Source organism: Phoca vitulina, unplaced genomic scaffold, assembly GCF_004348235.1.
Source record: "Phoca vitulina isolate PV1807 unplaced genomic scaffold, GSC_HSeal_1.0 scaffold1, whole genome shotgun sequence".
Classification (NCBI taxonomy): Eukaryota; Metazoa; Chordata; class Mammalia; order Carnivora; family Phocidae; genus Phoca; species Phoca vitulina.
The window spans coordinates 19,309,293-19,329,566 of NW_022589704.1; the positions used below are offsets into that span (position 1 = coordinate 19,309,293).

Here is a 20,274-nt window from a genome sequence, read left to right on the forward strand (position 1 = left end):
TTGGGGGTTGGGCTGGGAGAGGAAATGAAAAACGCTGGGAAGTTTTGCTGGTGCAAGCAACACACTCACTCAGGGAAACTGGCCTTGTTCTTTCTAGGTCGCCAGGCTGGAATTGGCAGAGGGATGCAGGCCAGCTTGACAAGAAAGCCAAGGAGCCTTAAAGGGACAAGTGGGAAGAGGGTCCCAGAGAGGTTCCTTGAGGTGCCAAATCACAGCTTGCTCATTGGGTGTCCTTATACTGGTTGTAGACAAAGAAAGAGCTCAAGAAGAAAATGATGGTTAGATTTTCAGTCCCACCAGTAACATAGGAGAGCTATTTCTCTACACGCCTCATTTCCTCACTTCCTCCTTCTTAAAGGTTTATTTTCCCTGGGCTCCTGCTTTCCTCCTGTATCTTTGTCTTCTTTTCAGTCTCTTTGGAAGGCTCCTCTTCCTCTCCCAGACCCTTAAATGCTGATTTTCTTCCAGATTCCATTGCCCCCCTTTTCCTGCCCTTTCTCTATTATCAGCTTCCCCTGGGTGATGTTATCTACACCTGTGGCTTTAGTGATCTGCCACCTCAGTGAAAATGATCTTCAAAAATGTGTTTCTAAGCTAGCCATTTCTCTTGGGCTTCCCGAGCTAAATTTTCCAATGCACATTGACATGCCTACTTGGATGTAACCATAAATCCAAAATGAAAGCCAGTATCTTCTCTCCAAAACCTGCTTTCTTCAAGCTGTTAGTCCAAGCTATGGGTGGAAGAAATCTTTTTGACCCACTCCCTCTTTCTTGCTGCCCTACCCCTATCCCTGATGGCTAAGTCCTGTTGTCTTGCTCTTAAAGAGCTCCTAAACTCCACTCGCATTTTCATTACTTTGCCCAGACTCTCACCATTTCTGCTATAGCCTCCTGACTGGACTCCTGCCTGAACTTCTAGCCATTGTGGTCCATTCACACACCACTCAGGGAACGATCCGTTTGCATATTCATCTGCTGAAAGCTTTTCCAGATCTCCTGTTGCCTGTGGGATAAAGCTTCAACTTTTGGCATAGCATTCAAGGTTCTCTGAGGTTTGGCTTTGCCTTCTGGCCTGGTCCTATTTATCTTATCCCACATCTGTTATGACCTTTGCTTTGGCCAGACTGTTTTCCTTAAATTTCCCCTAATACATCATGCTGTCTGCCTTAGTCTAGATTTCTTTGCTTGTAAGTAATAGAAATCTGCTTTAAAGAGACTTGACGCCTAAAAGGAATTTAGTGGAAGGATCCAAGGGTCATCTGACGGACCCTAAGGGTCAGGAGATTCCAAGAGGGAAAAGAACAAGGAACAGGAAGGTAGCTCTTTTCTTGGGCTCTCTCTCTTTGGGGACTACTGATTTTTCATCTCTACTACATTTAGCAGTTCTGTTTCACTCCTCTTTCCAGGCATACCAGCTTTCTCTGCTTCTTTCTGCCCACAGCTACTGCACAAGTTTACATCACCCCAGGTCAATTGAAAATCCCAAGTAACATCCCAGCCTTCCATTTCCAGAAAAGCAACTCTGATTGGCCCAGCTTTGGCCATGGAGGCAGCTTCTGGTAGAACACACAGAGCTTGGAGAAGGGAGGCTTGGATGATAACCTCAAAGAAGTCTCAAAGAAGCTCATCACTGAGCTTTTGTGTCTACTATTCCCTTTCACTGGATGCCCTTCCCTGCATCTCCATCTGTTAAATTCTATTCACCCCTCAAAAGTTAGCTCACAAGCTAGACTGTTTTGAAAGCCTCCCTACATTGAGTTATGAGTCCCTCCATGTGTTCCCATAAAGCCATTGCATACCTTGATTCAAATGCTTATTGCATTTGGGTTGTGTTAATTGATTTCCTGTGTTTCTCTGTTAGACCATAAGGTCTTGGGGGTAGACACTGAACCTGTTTACCTCTTCTTATTTAAAGTCAGGGGAGGGGCGCCTGGGTGGCTCAGTCGTTAAGCGTCTGCCTTCAGCTCAGGTCATGATCCCAGGGTCCTGGGATCGAGCCCCGCATCGGGCTCCCTGCTCCGTGGGAAGTCTGCTTCTCCCTCTCCCACTCCCCCTGCTTGTGTTCCCTCTCTCACTATGTCTCTCTGTCAAATAAATAAATAAAATCTTTAAAAAAAAAAAAAAATAAAGTCAGGGGAAGAGTGAGGTCTAAAACAGGGATTGATCAACTTTTAAATGAATGAACAGAACAGCTAATTAGTCTCCATTTACCGCATGCAAATATTTTTCTGGGCAGGATCCAGGCGTATGATGGGAAAGAGAACATACCACACTGGCTTTCTCCAATGACAGCATGTTCTCCGCTGTTCATCAGAGTCCCGTGAGTGTCAGCCCTCAGGAAGCTGCGTGATTTAAGGTTAGTCTTCTGAAAGTTTATGTGGTTCTGACTTCCTAGATAAAAACTGCCTAATCTGACTTATTAGCAGATATAAGAAAATGGATAGCTAAAAGCAGAACAGATTGGGTCGCAGGACAGATTTTCAAAATGTCACCACCTTTATACAACAGGTAAGTTGATGGTCGTTGTGGTCATTTCATATTGACACTCTAGCTGGGAGCTCATATGAACTTTGCATCAGTGTTGCTGTGCATACAGTTTAGCCCGAATTACTACATCTGTGAAGTTGAAGCAAAATTTTTAATTTTAATTCTGGTTAGTTAACATACAGTGCTGTGTTAGTTTCTGGTGTACAATACAGTGATTCCACAATTCCATACATCGCCCGCTGCTCCTCATGACAAGTCCGCTGCTCCTCATGACAAGTACACTCCTTAACCCCCATCACTTATTTCACCCATCCCCCCACACCCCACCCCTCTGGTAACCATCAGTTTGTTCTCTATAATTAAGAATCTGCTTCTTGGTTTGTCTCCCTCTGTCTCTTGTTTTTTCCCTTTGCTCGTTTGCTGAGCTACATGCTTTATACGTGCTCACTAACTAATCTAATCCTTAAAACTACCTTATGAGGCTGGCTCTGTAATTAGTCTATTTTACAGAGGGGGAAGCTGAGGCACAAGAGTTTAACTAGAGTTGGGATGTGCATGTAGGAATCTGGTCCCAGGGCTTACCACCTAAGCTAAACCTACTTATAGGTGGTGAGCCCTGGGGCCAGATCCCTAAATAGCTAAATCTACCATCTAGACCAGCTCCAAATGTTTACGGGCTTCTCGTGATGGATGCAAATAAATGAAGAAGTAAAAGTCTCTAGTTTTGAGTTTTCCTTCCCCTTGGATCTTTATCTATAGGTACGAGAAGAAAAAGGTCAGGGGCACGTTCTCATGAATCTTGCTGTCAGTTCTATGGGAATTAGGTTCCCCAGCAACTTGACAGGAGGCTTCCTGGTATAGTGAAGATGGCAATGGATGAGGGACCTGGAGACCAGGGTCTAGTTCTGCTTCTTTCACTTGTAGTTCAAGACCTTTGGCAAGTGTCCACCTGTTCTGGGTCTCCAGTCACTCACCTGTTAAAAGGGGAGTTCAGTCCAGAAGGGGATATTTTAAGCTCCCTTCCACCCAGACCGTGTAGATTTAGGTAGGGCAGTTCAGGGCCACCACTCACAGATGGGCAGATTTGACGCTGCACAGCCTAAGGGGTGCCATTTGCATAGAGTATGATGTGAATAACACTTATATGTATGTGTCCTAAGCTGAGTTAGCAGGATCTTCCCATAAACAGAGGGTTTTTGTGCAATCCTGACCCTGGTCCCTGGGAGCTCCTATGACATTGAGACTCCTGAGCCTTTCAGAAGCTCCCTGGGAGTCATGCTCCTGCATTTTGGCAACTGAGTTAGACTCAAGTGTGGACTTACAGGGCAGCAGAGTTGTCCAAATTGTCATAGGCAGCTGTGCAGTCTAGTGTAGTAAATCCTTTAGCATAATGCTGGCCATCCAAGAAAGTCCTCTAGAAATGTTAGCTGGTCTTATTACTGTAGTGGAATAGAGAAGAACATGGGACAGGTACCCTCATGGGACTCAAGAGTTTGACCCCATCTCTGAGTCAGCTTGGCACAGAGCCAGCTTTGATAGGAAGCTGACCCTGCTGTTTTTGGTCAGGGGAACATGTCTGACATCAGACTTTGCAAGGCTCTATTGAGAAATCAGTTGTGTGTCTGTCTTCTCCAGGAAGGTGACTTGTGAATGTCTCTGAAGCTGCTGGGGGAGGGGCCTTGAGTTGGGACGGGATCTCCATTCCTCCCCACATTCCCTCCCCATCCCCACATTGGTTCCACCTTGGGCAGGTAGAGTGGTCCGGAGGAGGCTGCAATGCAAGGCCACCTTGCTTCGGGCTCAGGGTCAGCAGGGGTTGGAGGGTCTTAGAGAGTGGAAGCGTACAGTATGGAGAGAGAGAGGAAGTAGAATATAGACCTGTAAGGGAAAGACTGACCTTCACAAACAATTCTCATTCCAACAGTGCGTTTCTCATTGCTAGTTTGGGCCTCTCTGCCATCATTGCTTCTGGGGGAGTGGGTTTTAAACTTGAGTCTTGATCAGACTCATCTGGGCCTCCAGATTCCCAGGACCCACCCTCACCTACTCAGATTCAGTAGCACTGCGACCCTCACCTTACATTAACCTTAAGCTGGGGTGGTGAGTCGGATACCTTCCATTTGTCCTCTAGGTCCACTCTCTGCCTTTCTTACCCTGCTCTATGCCCTGGGAATCTGACCGATATGGATTACCTCAATGGATTCCCCTGTCCTCTGGATTCTGAGTTCAGCCAATGGGAACGCTTGCAGCAGATGGATGGGCAGGAGCTTCAAGTCAGGCATCCCCCAGCTCTGTCCCTGCTAGTTGCTGGGATTGGCTCCTGCCAGGGAGCCCTCATCGTACAGCTTCCTCCACGTAATGGCAGCCTCGCCTCACCCCTTAGGCCTAGTGGCATTAACAGTTCCCAGCTGTTACTGACCCTGGGGTACTGCACCATTGCTCATTACATTCCCCAAATTCTTTCCGCACTTTACTAAACTCTCACGAGTTTGATAAAACGCTCTCTCCTGGCCCAGCTCCAGTCTGCCATCTGGTTCTGCCGGGGTTCCGATCCATTCAGGGGTTGTCCGTAAAGCTGCCTTCGAAGCAAGGGGCCCATTTTAAACATGGCACACTTTTAGAAACACTGCTTCATGGCCTTTAATGCTCTCTAGTTCTTTTTTGGCCCCTCGGTGCTTAACTCATTTGAGACAAAGGTGACGTTTTGCGAAAGCAACTTTACCAGAAATGAAGTGGAAAAAAAAAAAAAAAAAGGACTGTTCACTGAGAAAATATAAAGGCCTAGAAACATATCCACAAAGCCTAGCCCCCTTGTCTGTGAGGAGGCCGATATGTGTGCTGCCTGGCATGCCCCCTGCACGGACAGTCAGGCCTCAGTTCCTGCATTTTGGAGAAAAGCCCACCCCAATCAAATACACTGAAACAATGCAAAACTGTATGAATTGATCCTGCATATCACTCTACCCTCCAGTTCTCTTTAACTATAACTCCTTTCAACAACTGTGTGTATTCTCCCAGATGTTTTCCTGAACACTTATTATATATATATTTTTTATTATTATGTTATGTGTTTTTACACACATGGATAAGCCATTTACTACACACACTGCCCTACTTTCCTTTTTCATCCAGCATTATTTCTTAAAGATCTTTCCAGGTCCTCTCGTATCACTACTCATTATTTTTTTAAAGATTTTTTTAACAACTTTATTGAATATAACTTACCTACCATAAAATTCACCTGCTTTAAGTACACCATGTGATGACTTTTTAGCAGGTTTGCAGAGTTGTACAACTATTACCACAATCCAGATTTAGAATATTTCCACTGCTCCTAAAAGAAGCCTTGTGCCTGTCTGCAAGCATTCCCTGCTCCCCTCCCCAACCCTACCACGCACCTGCTCTCTGTCTCCATAGATTTGTCTTTTTGAGACATTTTATGTCAGTGGAATCATACAATATGTGGTCTTCTGTTCTGGCTTTTTCCACTTAGCACCACGTTTTTGCCTTGTGTTTAAACCACTGAATCCAATGTATTCCATGGCCTGGATGCTCCTTCACTGTCTATTGGACCCTTTCCCTCTTGTTGAACATTCAGGTTGTTTCTAAGCTTTGAGTTTTAGAAAGAACGCCATGACAAATATCCTGTACACATTTGTCTACCTATGTGGGTATTTCTATAGGGTGGATTTCTAGAAGTATAATTCCTGGATCAGAAGGTATATGCACTAAAATAGATATGATCAAATTGCCTTCTCTCAGGGTTGTACCTATTTACCCTGCTACAAGTGTGCATGATAATATTGTCTTCTAATCTGGTGGATTCTGACCCCAAAACTACAGGATGTAGTAGCCTCCACTTGGCTCCCTGCAGTGGTTCCTCCAAATGACCATAGTTGTCCCTTTGTTCTTCTGATAACTTTCTTCATATTTTTCCTTTATTTTACTAATCAAAAGCATAAAAATAGGTGAATAGGACACATACTACAGGTCTTGAAAACTAATGACTATAGCTTTAAGAATAATAATACAACTAATCCCAGGTAGCCATAATCTAGGTAAAGAAAGAGAATATTCCCAGTACTTTCAAAAGCCCCAATGTGTTCCTCCCTGATAGATTCAAACTCTAAATAAACATTATTCAAGCGTTGGTGGTGATCATTCTTTCTCTTTATAGTCTGCACTTAAGTTTGCCTGAAAGATTTGCAATGAGTCAATTTAGTTAAGCTGGAATCATGTTTCATCAAATTCCCTCCCTTTCTCGCCTAGTTCCACGTTAGTGTCAGCCAGAAGAGACTTTTGTGTGAGCTTTGGAAGGTGGAAAGTGGAGCAGAAGTGACATTCTTTTTTATGCTCCGGAAGGTCAGCGCAAGGCCCCAGACGCTGGTCTCTGCTGTCCTTAATGAGCTGGCTCCTCTCGTTAGTGTGGGGCGGCAGCTGAATCAGCCGTACCTCCTGCTCCGGAGCCTCGTGTATTCTGACCTTCATGATGCAGTCGTCAGCATCTCCAGCAGTCCATCCGCATGTTGAACTTGGAGGCCACGAGAGACCGGGCGCAGGTTTTGGTCTGTCCTTGCAGGTTCCAGCTCGCCCTCACTCTTGTCTGCTTCATGGGATCTTTCCTCCTTGGCTCTCTGTCCTGCCACTTTCGGGTCCCAGCACCAGAAGCAAAGACAACAGCCTGACCTAGACTATTTAGCCCGCTTCCACAATCGCATACAGTCAAATCCCTATAATGAATCTCTCCTCCAAGCGGTCCTGCTTTTCTGATGGAACCCTGCCTGATAGAGGCTTGTTTTGCCTGTATCTGAATTTTGTGTTGGGCTCCAACTGTCTCTTTTCTTTTAGAGAGAGAGTGTGCACATGTGTGGGTGTGTGAGCAGTGGGGGGGGGGGGCAGAGGGAGAGGGAGAGCGCGGAGCCCCCTCGTAAGGCTCGATCCCACGTCCCTGAGATCATGACCTGAGCTGAAATCAAGAGTCAGACGCCCCACTGACTGAGCCACCCAGGAGCCCCGTCCGACTTTAACTGTCTTATGTACCAGCTCAGAATAGGGTAACCCCATCTGAGCCTGCTCCCAAACCTGGGCCCCAAGCCTCAGTTGGCCCTTGACTCTATCAGATGAGTGTAGGCACTGAAGAAGTGGACCAGCCCTACCTATAGGAGTGGAATGCTCTGGGAAGTTCCTATATGTATTTTCCCATCTATTTGGAAGGTGCCTGAAGTGTCACCACTAGAAAAGTGAAATATCTGAAAAAATGAACCGCACTAGACATTTTTATTCCAGCTCCACTATTACCCAGCCACGAGATCTTGATCAAGTTGCTTTGCTTGGGCCTCAGTTTCCTCATTTGTGTATTGCAAGGGTTGGCGGGGGGTGGAGGGGAGCTCTAGGTGTCCTCTGGCTCTGCTATGGCAGGGTGGCTGTTTTCCATGTGGGTCAATGCGGGATGAATTTCAATGTGACTTGCCACCTGGGTGTACATCTTCATATCACGCAAAGAGACACTGGAGGCTGTTCCGATTTTGTGACCAAAGGGAGCCCATTCCTGCAATGAGGAGGGACTGCGTTGAGGAAGACGTCATAAACTGGGGAGACAGAGAAACAAGACGGAGGGTGTTCATGTAAGTAGGGCAGTGTATCTCAGAAGCAAGAGGGGCCGGCTCAGACTGAGCAGGCAGTTTTGGGCAGAAAGGAGCTGGGCCCTGACAGTGGGACTCAGGCTTGGAAACATTGGAGGGAAGAAAGAAATCAACAACTCAAAGACAGGCCCTGGATTTGCCTCCTCCCGGTGATGGCTTGGTTGGTAGGTTTTTTGTGCCAAGACTGTCTTTATGTGAGAGAGGTAGGGAGGGAGGGAGAGAGAGAATGAAAGAGAGAGCCCCAGAACCAGAGTGAAACTTGGTCTGGCCTCCTCCCGCTGACAATGATCTCAGGGAGCCATCTGGCCCATCCGCCCTGCCAGGTCAGAACAGCCCCGGTCCCTCTGGCAACTCGGGTGTTCCCTCCAGTAAATACACATTCCCCCGCTGAATCAGAAGCTGCTCTGAAGGCTTGGCCAGAGCAGCTAAGTCAAGCTTGAACCTGAGCTTAGCACAGTGCCTGGCACGGAATGGGCTTGGAACAAGGGATTAGCGGGGCTGGATTAATCCTGTTTGTGCTTTCATGAGTCAGGAGAGGTAGTTACCTGCCCCTTGAGCACCCCAGCTCAGAGGTTTGCTCCTGCCTCCCTGGAGAGGCTTCTTGGTCAGAACTACAGCAGCTGTCTCTTTGATTTAGTGGTCGGAGAGTTGTTAACAGGAAGGGGATCGGAACCCGGTAAAGCTTGGGGACTGTGCCCTTGGACTCCCCTTGCAGTCTTACTTCCTTAGTAGGCTGCTCTGAGCCCAACCCCCTCCTGCCAAAGCCCCCGCAGGGACGAGGCCTGTGAACAGGAGCTCAGCCTGGGTAAGGCTCTGCCATGTCCCAGAGCCCTGGGATGGCAGGCCCTCAGGAAAGACTGCCCAAGCAATGAGTCAAATCCTTGGTTTTGTGTGGAAATCATTTCCCTATTCTGCAAGGTGTGCTTTTGTCAGTCCTGCATGATGGGCGTGTGTGTGTGTGTGTGTGTGTGTGTGTGTGTGTGTGTTTTGAGTGGGAGAGAGAAGAGAGTGAAAACTCAAAGTAGGGGTGGCTGGTTGAGCTCAGCAGAGCTGTCTGGCTTCCTGCTCCCCAATCCAGCTGATTTGGTAAAACACACTGACCCTTGACGCTCTTGACTCTGGTTTCACCCAAAGACATAAGAAGCACTAGATGATCCCGGGACATATCTCCTTCTATAGTACATGTCCAGCAGCAACAGGCTTGGGCTGGGGATGCAGGAGGAAGAAAGGCTGGCTTCTCTCTCGATTTCAATCCTTCTCTCTATCTGTGCACCCAATAGATAGCAAAGGGATTTAATTATTGTAAATAAATCTACGTTCGGGACCTCTGTTCACCCTTGCCTGACTTCTCTGTAGCAGTTCAGATGCTTTTTGTTGCAAGTAATGAAATACTCAACTCAAAGTGGCTTATACAAAGGAAAAAAAAAGACATTTAATTATCTCCCCGAACAAGAAGTTATAGGTAGATGGTTCCACGATTGGTTCAGTTGCTAAAATTTGTCTTTTGGGAACTAGTTGGTTTTTTTTTTTTCCCATTGTAGTAAGATACACACAACATAAAACTGACCATTTTTACCAGTTTAAATGTAGAGTTTAGTGACATTAAGCTCAGTCACACTGTTGTACCACTATCACCACTATCCATCTCCAAAAACTTTTCATCACCCCCAACTGAATTGTGTACCCATTAAATAATTACCTCCTATTTTCCCCTCTGCCCAGCCCCTGGTAACAACTGTTTGTTCTTGTCTCTATGAACTTGACTATTGTAGGTATTTCCAATAACTGGAATCATACACTATTTCTGCCTGGCTTCTTTCACTTCATATCATGTTCTCAGGGTTCACCCATGTTTGTAGCATGTACCAGAAGCTCATTCATTTTTAAGACCAAACGATATTCCATTGCATGTGTACCCCACATTTTGTTTGTCCATCATCCACTGATGGACATTGGGTGGTTGTTGTCTTTTGGCGACTGTGAATAATGCTGCTAGGAACATTAGTGTACGAACATCTGTTTGAGTCTCTGCTCTCAGTTCTTTTGGGTGTACACTTAGCCATGGAGGCGCTGGATCAGATAGGAATTCTGTTTCATCTTTCAAGGCACTGTTTTCCACAGTGGCTGCACCATTTCCATTTCCACCAATGATGCACAGGGGTCCCACCAGTATTTCCATATCGTTGCCGACACTTGTTATTATCTGTCTTTGTTGTTGTTGTTCTTGTTGTTGAATGGTAGGAATTCTTTGTATATTGTGGAGAGTAAACTGTATGAAATTTGATTTAAAAATATTTTCTCCCATTCTGTGATTTCCCTTTCCACTCTGTTGATAGTGTCCTTTGATGCACACAAGTTTTTAACGTTGCTGAAATCCAATTATCTATTTATTCTTTTCTTACCTGTGCTTTTGGTGTCATATCAAAGGAATCATTGCCAAATCCAATGTTATAAAACATATCCTCTATGTGTCTACTAAGCGTTTTATAGTTGAAGCTCTCCTGTGTAGGTCTTTGACCCGTTTTGAGTCAACTTTTGTATATAGTGTAAGGAAAGGGACCAAGTTCATTCCTGTGCGTGTGGATATCTGGTTTGTCCGCACCATTTGTTGAACGACTGTCCTTTCCCTATTGAATAGTCTTGGTGCCCCTTGTTGAAAATCATTGACCATTTACTCTTAGGCTTCTTTCTGGGCTCTTTATTCTCATCTGCTCCATCTGCCTAAGTGTGTTGAGCACACTTTTTGCCTCTTTGTCACATCATATCCTACAACCATATTCAAAGGTGAGAACCAAGGGTGTGTGTGTGTGTCTTTCTCTCTTTTTTCAATCAGGACTACTTCCCAGGAGTCCCTGGACCCAGCAGACTTCCTCTTAAGCAATGGTGCACTAGGGCCAGTTTGTACCTGCTGGTGAAAGCAGCTCATTACATTTCCTAAATTTTTGTGAGCTGGTTGCTAAACACTTGAAAACCCTTGAAATCGCCATGGCAGGAGCATTTACACCAGGCAACTCGGTAAATGCTACAAATCAGGACTTCTTTCCCCCAGGAGAGTGGTTTACCAGCACACCATTGCCCTGAAATCTAGTTAGTCCGAAACGAATGGCAGGGCCACTCCTAGCCAAGGGAGTCTTCGAAAGTGAGTATCTGTCCTTCTCAGCCTCTCTCAAGGGAGGTGGGCTTTGCTGGCAAGCAAGAAAGGGACAGTCGGGGCAGCAGCTAACGCCGTTCACCACTGATGCCTCCCCATGGTAGGAACTTTCTGTAGTCACTTGAAGGAATGCCTTTTAAATGTCTTTAACTGCCTCAGAGAACAGAGTGCTGTGGGCTCAGTGGTAGGATGGACTGAGCTCTAGCAGCTGACAGAGTAAGTATAGTCAGGGCTGGGGAACCAGGGCAGGCTTTCTAAACTGTACAAAGGGCCCGAAAAGGACGTGGCCCCAGTAACTTCGTGTAACCACACCCGGGGGCTGCCTTGACACAGAGACTGTGAACAGCCAGTGGACATGAGGCTCGGAACGCGATGCTGATGGTGAGGGAGGAGCCCCGAGGGGCTGCAACAGGGCCGGGGGTGCTTAGAAGGTAGTAGAAGTGTTTGCTGAGGAAGAGCCAACAAAGGAAGGCCTGCCGTCCTTGGACAAGTACTCCTTGCTGATGAGCCCATGGAAGGCCATGATCTTGAGGAGTCCATGGCGAAACTTCTGGCCAATGAAGGCGTAGATGAAGGGATTGAGGCAGCTGTGGAGGAAGCCCAGAATCTCGGTGGCATCCAGGGCCCGGCCAATGTCATTGCGGCGCTCACAAGTCTCCTTGATCACCCGGAGCCTCATGAGGGTGTCTGCGACCAGGACCAGGTTGTAGGGCAGCCAACAGAGCAGGAAGACAAGCACGACAGCGAAGATGACCCGCATGGCCCGGTGCTTCTGCCCCATGTGGGCCTCAAACAGGGTGCGCAGGGTGAGCCCATAGCAGAACAGCATGACCACCAGCGGCAGGAGGAAGCCAAAGGTCTGGGGCAGGGCCCGCATCACTATCCGCAGTTTTGTCGTATTGGCACCCATGTCCTCGTAGCAGACTGGGCTGGAGTAGGGGGGATTGATGGCCCTGCGGAAGACGAAGATGGGTAGGGACAGGATCAGGGACAGGGCCCAGATGCCTAAGCATATGAACTTGACCCAGTGCCGCTTCTGGGTCAGCGTGCGTGTGGCATGGACGATGGCCAGGTAGCGGTCCACGCTGATGCAGGCCAGTAGTAAAATACCACTGTAGAAGTTGACTTCCTTCAGGAGCGAGACCACCTTGCACAGGGGTGTGCCAAAGATCCAGCCCTTTGCCTTGGAGGCAGCCCAGAGAGGCAAGGTCAGGGCGAAGAGCAGGTCGGCTATGGCCAGGTTCAGCAGGTAGACGTCAGTGACAGACTGGCTGATCCGACTATATAAGACAACCACTATCACTAGGGAGTTTCCCAGCAGATTCAGCATGAAGATCAGGGCATAGATGACCACCACTGCATACTTGTTGATTTCCAGGGATTCTGGCCTGCATGGGGCAGAGTCTGCTGGAATAAAGGGCAGTTCTGTGCTGTAACTGTAATTTTCACCAAAGAAATCTTCCAAGCTGTAAGTCTCCCAGTCAGTGTCTTCCATATTGGAGGCAAACTTAAATCCTGGCCTAGAGAAGAGAGATGAGAGTTACTGCACAATAATCTCTCCCCCGATTCTAGCCTATTTGCCCATGAACCTCGGACGGCATTCTTTGCCTTGGCTTGTATATTACACGGAAGCAATTTTCACATTAGGAAATAGTCGTGGCTCTAGGTTATGAGCCACATTTAGTGATAAATGGCACATTGCACAAAGCGTATAGTTCCCTCAAAACCAGAGAGGTTCTGAGCATTTTCCATGACATTACCATCACCCAAAACATTGTTGAAACTTCCCTGCAAACAATCCCTACAGAACATGTCTTGGATTCTTCAGTGGTGAGCATCTCTGGCTATTGAGGCTGAATTTAATGTCAGAAATATGAGGTGCCATTCGGTTCTTGATGTGGGGGATTAAGCAGGCAATCCAATTGGGTTTGACTGCTAGAAAAAGATGGAGGTTTGACTAGAAAGCTGAGGGAGGAACCCCTTTGTCCCACTTTCTGAAAGTCTTTAAAAGAAGTGTGTGGAAAAATAGATTTAGTGGTAACAGCATACAGCTGAAGGATATTGGAGCTAGAAGAAAGCTTATTTACAGCCCAGCGTTTTTCTTTCAGGATGCAGAAGACCTGCTGTGGGAGTATTTATGCAGTTTGAAAAAAATATATTAAAAATCCTAAGTGGGTGGCTGACTGATTCTCCAAGCAGGTGGAAATGTAACGGACTGTCTTGGGAGCTCCGAGCAGCCATGTTCTGCCATGTGGAGGTGAGCAGAGAAAGCCAGGGTGCTCCCAGCCCAAGGAGAGTCAGCAGGAAGCAGAGGAGACAGGTGGAGACAGGTGGAGACATACTATCCTTATTTTGGTGGCTTTTCAATTCTGGTGGGGACACTTTGTGTCCTGCCAGTGAGTGCCTTCATCCATCCCTGACTCCCCAGCACCCCCAGACTACATCCAGGTAAACCCGCTTCTGTTGGCTCTGCCTTTGTTATGGGGATAGCCCAAAGTCTGCTTCTGGGGGAAGCTGCAGTCACTCTGAAATATTTACCCAGTTTTCAAAGAGGAAGTAAATTAAAGTAAACCAGCTCCCAAATGAGTTCCTTGTGAACCACCAGATCTATCACCATTGTGCCATTTCTTTATAACAAGGTATGACCATCCTGGGACCATATGCAAGTCAGTAACCCACCTCAAAATGGAACCAGCGTTAAAGAGAAAAACATCAAGTAACAAGGCTCCAGAATTACTTCAATACTCAGTAGGATCATCATCATAAAACAAGAGGGACAGTAATGCGATTGACAAGGATGTGGAGAATTGGACCCCTCATACATTGCTCGTGGGAATGTACCAATGGTGAGGCTACTTTGGAGAACAGTTTGGCAGTTGTTCAAAACGTTAAACATAGTTACCAATGACCCAGCAATTTCACTTCTAGATATGTACCCAAGAGAATTGGAGAGCTACGTCCACACAAAAACTTGTACACAAATGTTCACAACAGTGTAATAGCCCAAAAGTGGAAACAATCCAAATGTGCCTCAACCCGATAAATGGAGAAACTAATGGAAGCATACACATACAATGGACTATTATTCAACCAACAACAGGAATGAAGTACTGATATATGCTATAACGTGGGTGAAGCTTGAAAACATTATTCCAGGCAAAAAAAAAAAAAAAAAGCCAGACATAAAAGGCTTCATACTGTAGGAGTCCATGTATGTGAAATGTCCAGAATAGGCAAATCAGTAGAGACAGAAAGTAGATCAGGGGTTGCCAGGCGCTGGAGGGGGGGTTTCTTTTCAGGCTGATGAAAGTGTTCAGGAATTAGACAGTGGTGAGGATTGTATAACTTTGTGCATGTACTAAGAACCACTAGTTGTACACTGGAAATGGGTGACTTTTACAGTGTGAGAAGGCAGGGCTGGGGTGGTGGCAGAAACTGCCCTATCAGGGGATAGCTGCAGCCAAGCATACTTCACTGATAAGTCCTCATTCTGGAATATCCAGTGCTCAGCTGTGCAGGCGATGGACTGGGGGGTACACGGGGAGCTCCCGCTCCCAGGCACGAGGGATCAGCTTAAGGGTCCAGAGGGAGACCCTGCAAGTCAGGACGGGAGATGAAAAACTCGGGCAAGAGAAGCAGGCCAGGGCAGTGACCTCCAGTCACTGGGGGGGGGATAATGCTTTGTGGATGCTTGTGGGTTTTTCAGTTTACCAATCTCTAGGAAGGATGCGTTGACAGTGAAAGGGAGAAACTAAGGGAAGGGTCTGCTTTGTGCAGGTGAGAAGACAGGCACAGAGGGGCTCAGACACCAGCCCATGGTCACAGAACCTACAAATGCTGCAACCGGGATTCCATGTAGGTGTGCATGGCCCCATGTGCTACTTACAGTCTACTGACCTGCTTCATTTAAAAAAAAAATCATACCTCATATATTAAGCATATTTAAAATATATTTGTAAGCTGGGTTTTGAGATCTCATGGTCAGACTGTATACAGTTTACTCCTATTGTTTGATATTTTGTGTGTTGCTTTCTTACCTATTCTGTAGGCCCAGAATGCAAGAGACAGCCCTTGCAGAAATGATTAGCCAAACACCCTTGAACTGGCTGATTCCTACTGACCCCCTGGTCATGTTCTCGGTGAACAAGCAGGAGATTCCCTCATTGAGTGAAATGGCCAGACCCTTAATGACTCACGGCCATTCAGAAACGCCATGGATGGGATGATTCTAATTTATTTTATGAAAAATGCTATACAACGGAGACATTTACAAGATCCCGAACATTGAAGGCAATCTTTTCAATAACAATAGAAAATTCAGTCATTTTAATACAATTCTAGCATTCTTTCTCTCTATGAATATAATCCACACATATTTGCATTTAATGTAGAGCAGGAGGGACTAGACAATGTCTGGCCTTTCCTCAGACCCCATCCGAGCCAAAGCAGGAGAACTGGCTGAGTCAGGAAGGGAAGGGGCTGGCCAGAGAGTTGCCCTAAGTGGTTATCAGAGAGAGGTGTAAGGAAGAGGGGCAGGGGCTCTCCCTTTGGGGATAGGGAGGCCTTAAGAGGAATGAAGCCCACCCCAGGGCCGGGAGAGATGTCTGGGATCAATGGAGGCTTGGGTGTCAAGGGGGACAGAGAACAGAGAATTCTGGAAGGTGAGAAGGGTGGGTGTTCCGAGACTTACCAGGAGTCTGGGCCTTTCACCTGTAGGACACATCCAGGAGAGCAGATGTGCCTCACTGACAGGGTGGTGGTGGTTAAGAGAGTGGAGGAAGTGAGCGGTGGATTAGATTGCTCAATTCTAGGGTGGAGTTCTGAGGCTGCTGGATGCTTTTGATAACTTGAATAATTAATTCTCAGGTCAGCTCTTGGATCACAAGTCATTTTCTGAACTGGCAGAGTTCCATACTGGTAAGGGACCTGTGGTGTTTTCTAGCCAATCTTTCCATTTCACAGTTGAGCAAACTGAGGCCCACACAAAGGCAATGGTTTGCCCAGGACGGCATGGATTTCTCTCATCTTTGCCCTGGTCTCAGCAGTCCCTGGCTCTTTCAGCTGCCTTGTCTGACTCTCCCCACACCCCAGCTGCCTCGGGTTGCCCCCTGCTCGGGAGCCAGCCGCCCTCCTGCTCTTGAACATCTCTCCCATCTCAAAGGAGAGCAGCTCATGAAGACGACAGAGATGGAACTTGAGGTTCTGGTGCGCCTGGACCTAATGCCCCCGTCCCCCCCCATTCACCCCGGAGGCTTTGAAGCCTCACAGATTCCTTCTCCATGTCACATCCCTTTGAGAACCCCCACCCCCAAGTGGGGGCTCCACTCACTTCTCTTGTCATTCACCTCCCTGCCCAACCATCTGCTCCGCCCAGGGGCCCCTCTGAGGGGCATTGCTCTTCTTTCTTGGCCTGTACACTTGGGATTGGGTCTGCAGTAGCTGGCCACCTTTGGAGCCAAGACCATCTAATTTGGAAAGAAAGCCTTTTGGGAAAAATTCGCATCTTATCCAAATCCAAACACCTTTTTGAAAGCAGTGTTGAGTGACACTAAGAATGTATTTTTGTCACCTTTGCTACTGATTACAGTGGCAAGGATAAATATAGGCAGAACAGTGACCACTAATTCACGGCTCCCTCCCAAGCCCCCACGCCAGCACACCATACCTCTGGCTTCTCCACTTTGCCTCTTGGCCCTGCATCCCAGGGCCCGCAGAGTGCTTGGAGCCTGCAACAAACTTGCCTACCCCTAGGGAAGAACCTTGCAACCGTTCTTTGTCACTTCTCTCTTTCCCATGCTTGGAGAAGAATGCCGTGACTCCTGGCCAGGCGATGCTAAAACCAGACAGAGGTTTGTTATACACAGAGAGAGGCCCAGGAAAGCAGCGGGTAAGGACTCAGCAAGCCAAGCAGCTCGGGGCCAGTGACTTTCCCTTTCCAAGTCTCAGTTTACTCATCTGTACAATGAGGCCAGTGATAGCATCTAACTCGTCGGGTTGTGCTGAGGATCAAATGAAGGATTACCCGTAAAGCGCTTAAGACTTAGAGCAAGCATGATGTTAGCGTCTGTCGTGGTGATCTTCATTTCTGGAACAGTTTGTTAACTAGCGTCATGACGTCTGTCCCACTACACCCCCCAAGGAAGGAAAAGCAGCGGGTCGGCTTTCCGGGCTCACTTTGATGTACATCTTCATCGGCTCTGGCGTGAATAACAACCATCACACTAACCGTAACGTTGGGTGCCTACTCGGGTCCAGCTTCTGGGAAAAGAGCTTTTCAGAATTCGTGCACTTAGGGATGCCTGGCTGGCTCAGTTGGGGGAGCAGGCAACTCTTGATCTTGGGGTCATGAGTTTGAGCCCCATGTTGGGTGTAGGGATTACTTAAAAATAAAATCTTGAAAAAAAAGAATTTGTACATATTTAATCCTCACAACAAAGCCGTGAAGTGTGCACTTTCTGAATGAGGAAACCAGACTCTGGGAGTTAAGCAACCTCATCAGAGTGACACAATGAACTGGGTTTTAAACAGTTTTTAAGAAACGTTTTTACCTGACCTCAAATCCTGTATTCTGTCCACTGTAACAAGGGCCTGGATCCTAGTCTCAGCTTTCTGAGCTCGGTTAGGAACCTCTCTGTCCCAGACAATGGAATAAAAAGGTGTAGAAAGGGGAGCCCAGATTTGACATTTCCCCACCGGCTTGCTTCTTGATTTTCATTAGGTTGATTTCGTTTCGCCTGAACCCACCACCTGCATGTGGATGGTGGGGTGAATAAAGAACTGGCTGGTTCTGCTGCTGATGGTCAGGATGAGCTCGGACAAGTCAATTCTCTCCAGGCCTTGATGTGGTCTGTCAGAAAATGAGGCGATTGTTCTAGATCTGTATTGTCCTGTACGATGGCCACTACGCATGTGTAGCTACTTAAATTTAGTTGAAATAGAACGAAAAATGTAGTTCCTCAGTCATACCAGCCGCCTTTCAAGGGTTCAAGGGCCACACGTGACGAGGGGCTACCATATTGGACAGTGCAGATCGAGAACACTCCCCAGGACTGCAGAAAGTTCTTTTGTGCCATGCTGTCTAAGTGAAGACTTTGTTCTCTTTATTTTTTATTTTATTATTTTTTTAAGATTTTATTTATTTGACAGAGAGAGACACAGCGAGAGAGGGAACACAAGCAGGGGGAGTGGGAGAGGGAGAAGCAGGCTTCCTGCTGAGTAGGAACCCCCATGTGGGGCTTGATCCCAGGACCCTGGGATCATGACCTGAACCGAAGGCAGACGCTTAACGACTGAGCCACCCAGGCACCCCAAGACTTTGTTCTCTTTAGCTCTACGTTTCTGCAATTCAACACGTCAGTTCTCAGGGGACTCAGAGAGGAGACTGAAGTTCCAACAGACGCGGGGCCCTGGCGGCCCTAACACCGAACAGCTCACTTACCTGCTGTTTGCTTTGACAGCTGCTGTTGTTGTTGGAGGGGCCACTGATCTCCTCTGTGTCTTGGGGCTTGGGACCAGTCAGCGCTTTTGGGCAGGAAAAAAGAGAAGCAGACTTTATAGGGAAACGTCTGACCTGGGGTCACCAGGGTGAATTCCAGGAGGCCCACCAGGGGAGGCGTCCCCTCCGAGGAGCAATGAGGTCTGTCCTGGGACTCTGACTCCAGGCCAAGGATCCGTCCACCTGGAGATTCTGTGATGGGCACTGGGGATTTTCACGCCTACCTGTCTAAGGGCTTCTGGAGGAGCCTGCCAGTCTGAGGGGGGAGGTGTGGCTGGTCAACCTTCGTCTCGGAGCGTTTCGAACGTGCACCTCCTTCTTTACAAGGAAGATACAGTCCACCCCAGCCCCCGGTGAACAGACTTGCCTGCACTTGTTGCACACTCTCTTCCTTCCTTCTAGGGTCAGCGTGAGAAGCGTCCCTCCTTCTCTTTCTGGTGAATTCCTGCCCTGACTCGGGGACACCCTGCCTCTCACATCCTTGAGGGTCCTGCCTCCTAGCCCTTCTGCCCCATCTGCCATCTCCTTCCCTGAGCTTGCTCATGTCGCCCTCACCCTCCCTCTGTTTCGGGACCCCTCCCGCTACTACGCCCCCAGCGCCCTCCTCACGGCTGGACTTCTAGAGAAAGGGGCTGCTTCCACCTCGCCTCCCCTCGTTCACCGCTCAGCCCACCATAGCTAGCTCCCTTCCCATTGCTCTGCTGAAACAGCTCTTGCCAACATGACCGACGACCTCAGGCCGCGACATCCAATAAGCCCTTCTCTTAAATAAAGCGGCTTTACTGTTGCAACAACAAAGCTTGCATACTGTAAAGAATACAGACACCTCAAAAGCGTCTAAAGTTGAACTGGAAGGACTCCTTTCCATCCTTAGATTCTCACATATCTTGTGTCCATCTTTCCAGACTTTTCCCCCCCTCCACGCATATACGGACATGTTTTCCTTCCTTTTCCCCCTAAAACAAATGATATTGAACTGGTTATGTCATTCTGCACCTTAACACGCTGTCATGGGCATGCATGTAGATGCACCTTACTCTTTTTCGCGACAACATACTAGTCCATGGTGCGGATGTATCATGATTGATCCGATAATTACCTTATGGATGAATATTTAAGTCTTGCTACGAGCATCTTTGGATGCAGGTCTTTGGGAACTTGTATGATTGTGTAGCTTAAGTGTAATTTTGCTGGGTCATATCTGTGCACATTTAAATTTTAATAAGGCTGTACCAGTTTATGGTGACTACACTTATTGCGGTGAGCATGGCATAATGTACAGAATTGTCCAGTCACTGTGTTGTATACCTGAAATTAATATAACATTGTGTATCAACTATGCTTCAGTAAAAGATTGTATCAATTTATTCTCCCATTGGTGCTTTATAAAAGGGCCTGTTACCCTATCTACTCATACTATCTCACAGTTGTCAATTATGTTAAAATATTTTCTTCCAGTCTGCTGTATGCCTTGTAACTGTATTTATGGTGAAATGGTT

General features: G+C 47.3%; 1 protein-coding gene across 2 annotated transcripts; it reads right to left on the reverse strand.

Annotated features, from left to right (window-relative positions):
• Positions 1-11,397: 11,397 nt before the first annotated feature.
• Positions 11,398-19,092, reverse strand: LOC116637209 (C-X-C chemokine receptor type 2). 2 transcript variants are annotated; one of them, XM_032412630.1, is made up of 3 exons: positions 19,000-19,092; positions 18,719-18,801; positions 11,705-12,800 (listed from the first exon to the last, which is right to left on the reverse strand). In XM_032412630.1, the coding sequence occupies exon 3, from the start codon at positions 12,773-12,775 to the stop codon at positions 11,705-11,707; it is 1,071 nt and encodes a 356-aa protein (XP_032268521.1). In that variant the 5' UTR covers positions 12,776-12,800; positions 18,719-18,801; positions 19,000-19,092. The 2 variants fall into 2 exon arrangements, with proteins under 2 accessions (XP_032268577.1, XP_032268521.1); XM_032412686.1 differs by lacking the exons at positions 18,719-18,801; positions 19,000-19,092 and adding an exon at positions 15,971-16,028 and having other exon boundaries at positions 11,398-12,800.
• Positions 19,093-20,274: the final 1,182 nt, after the last annotated feature.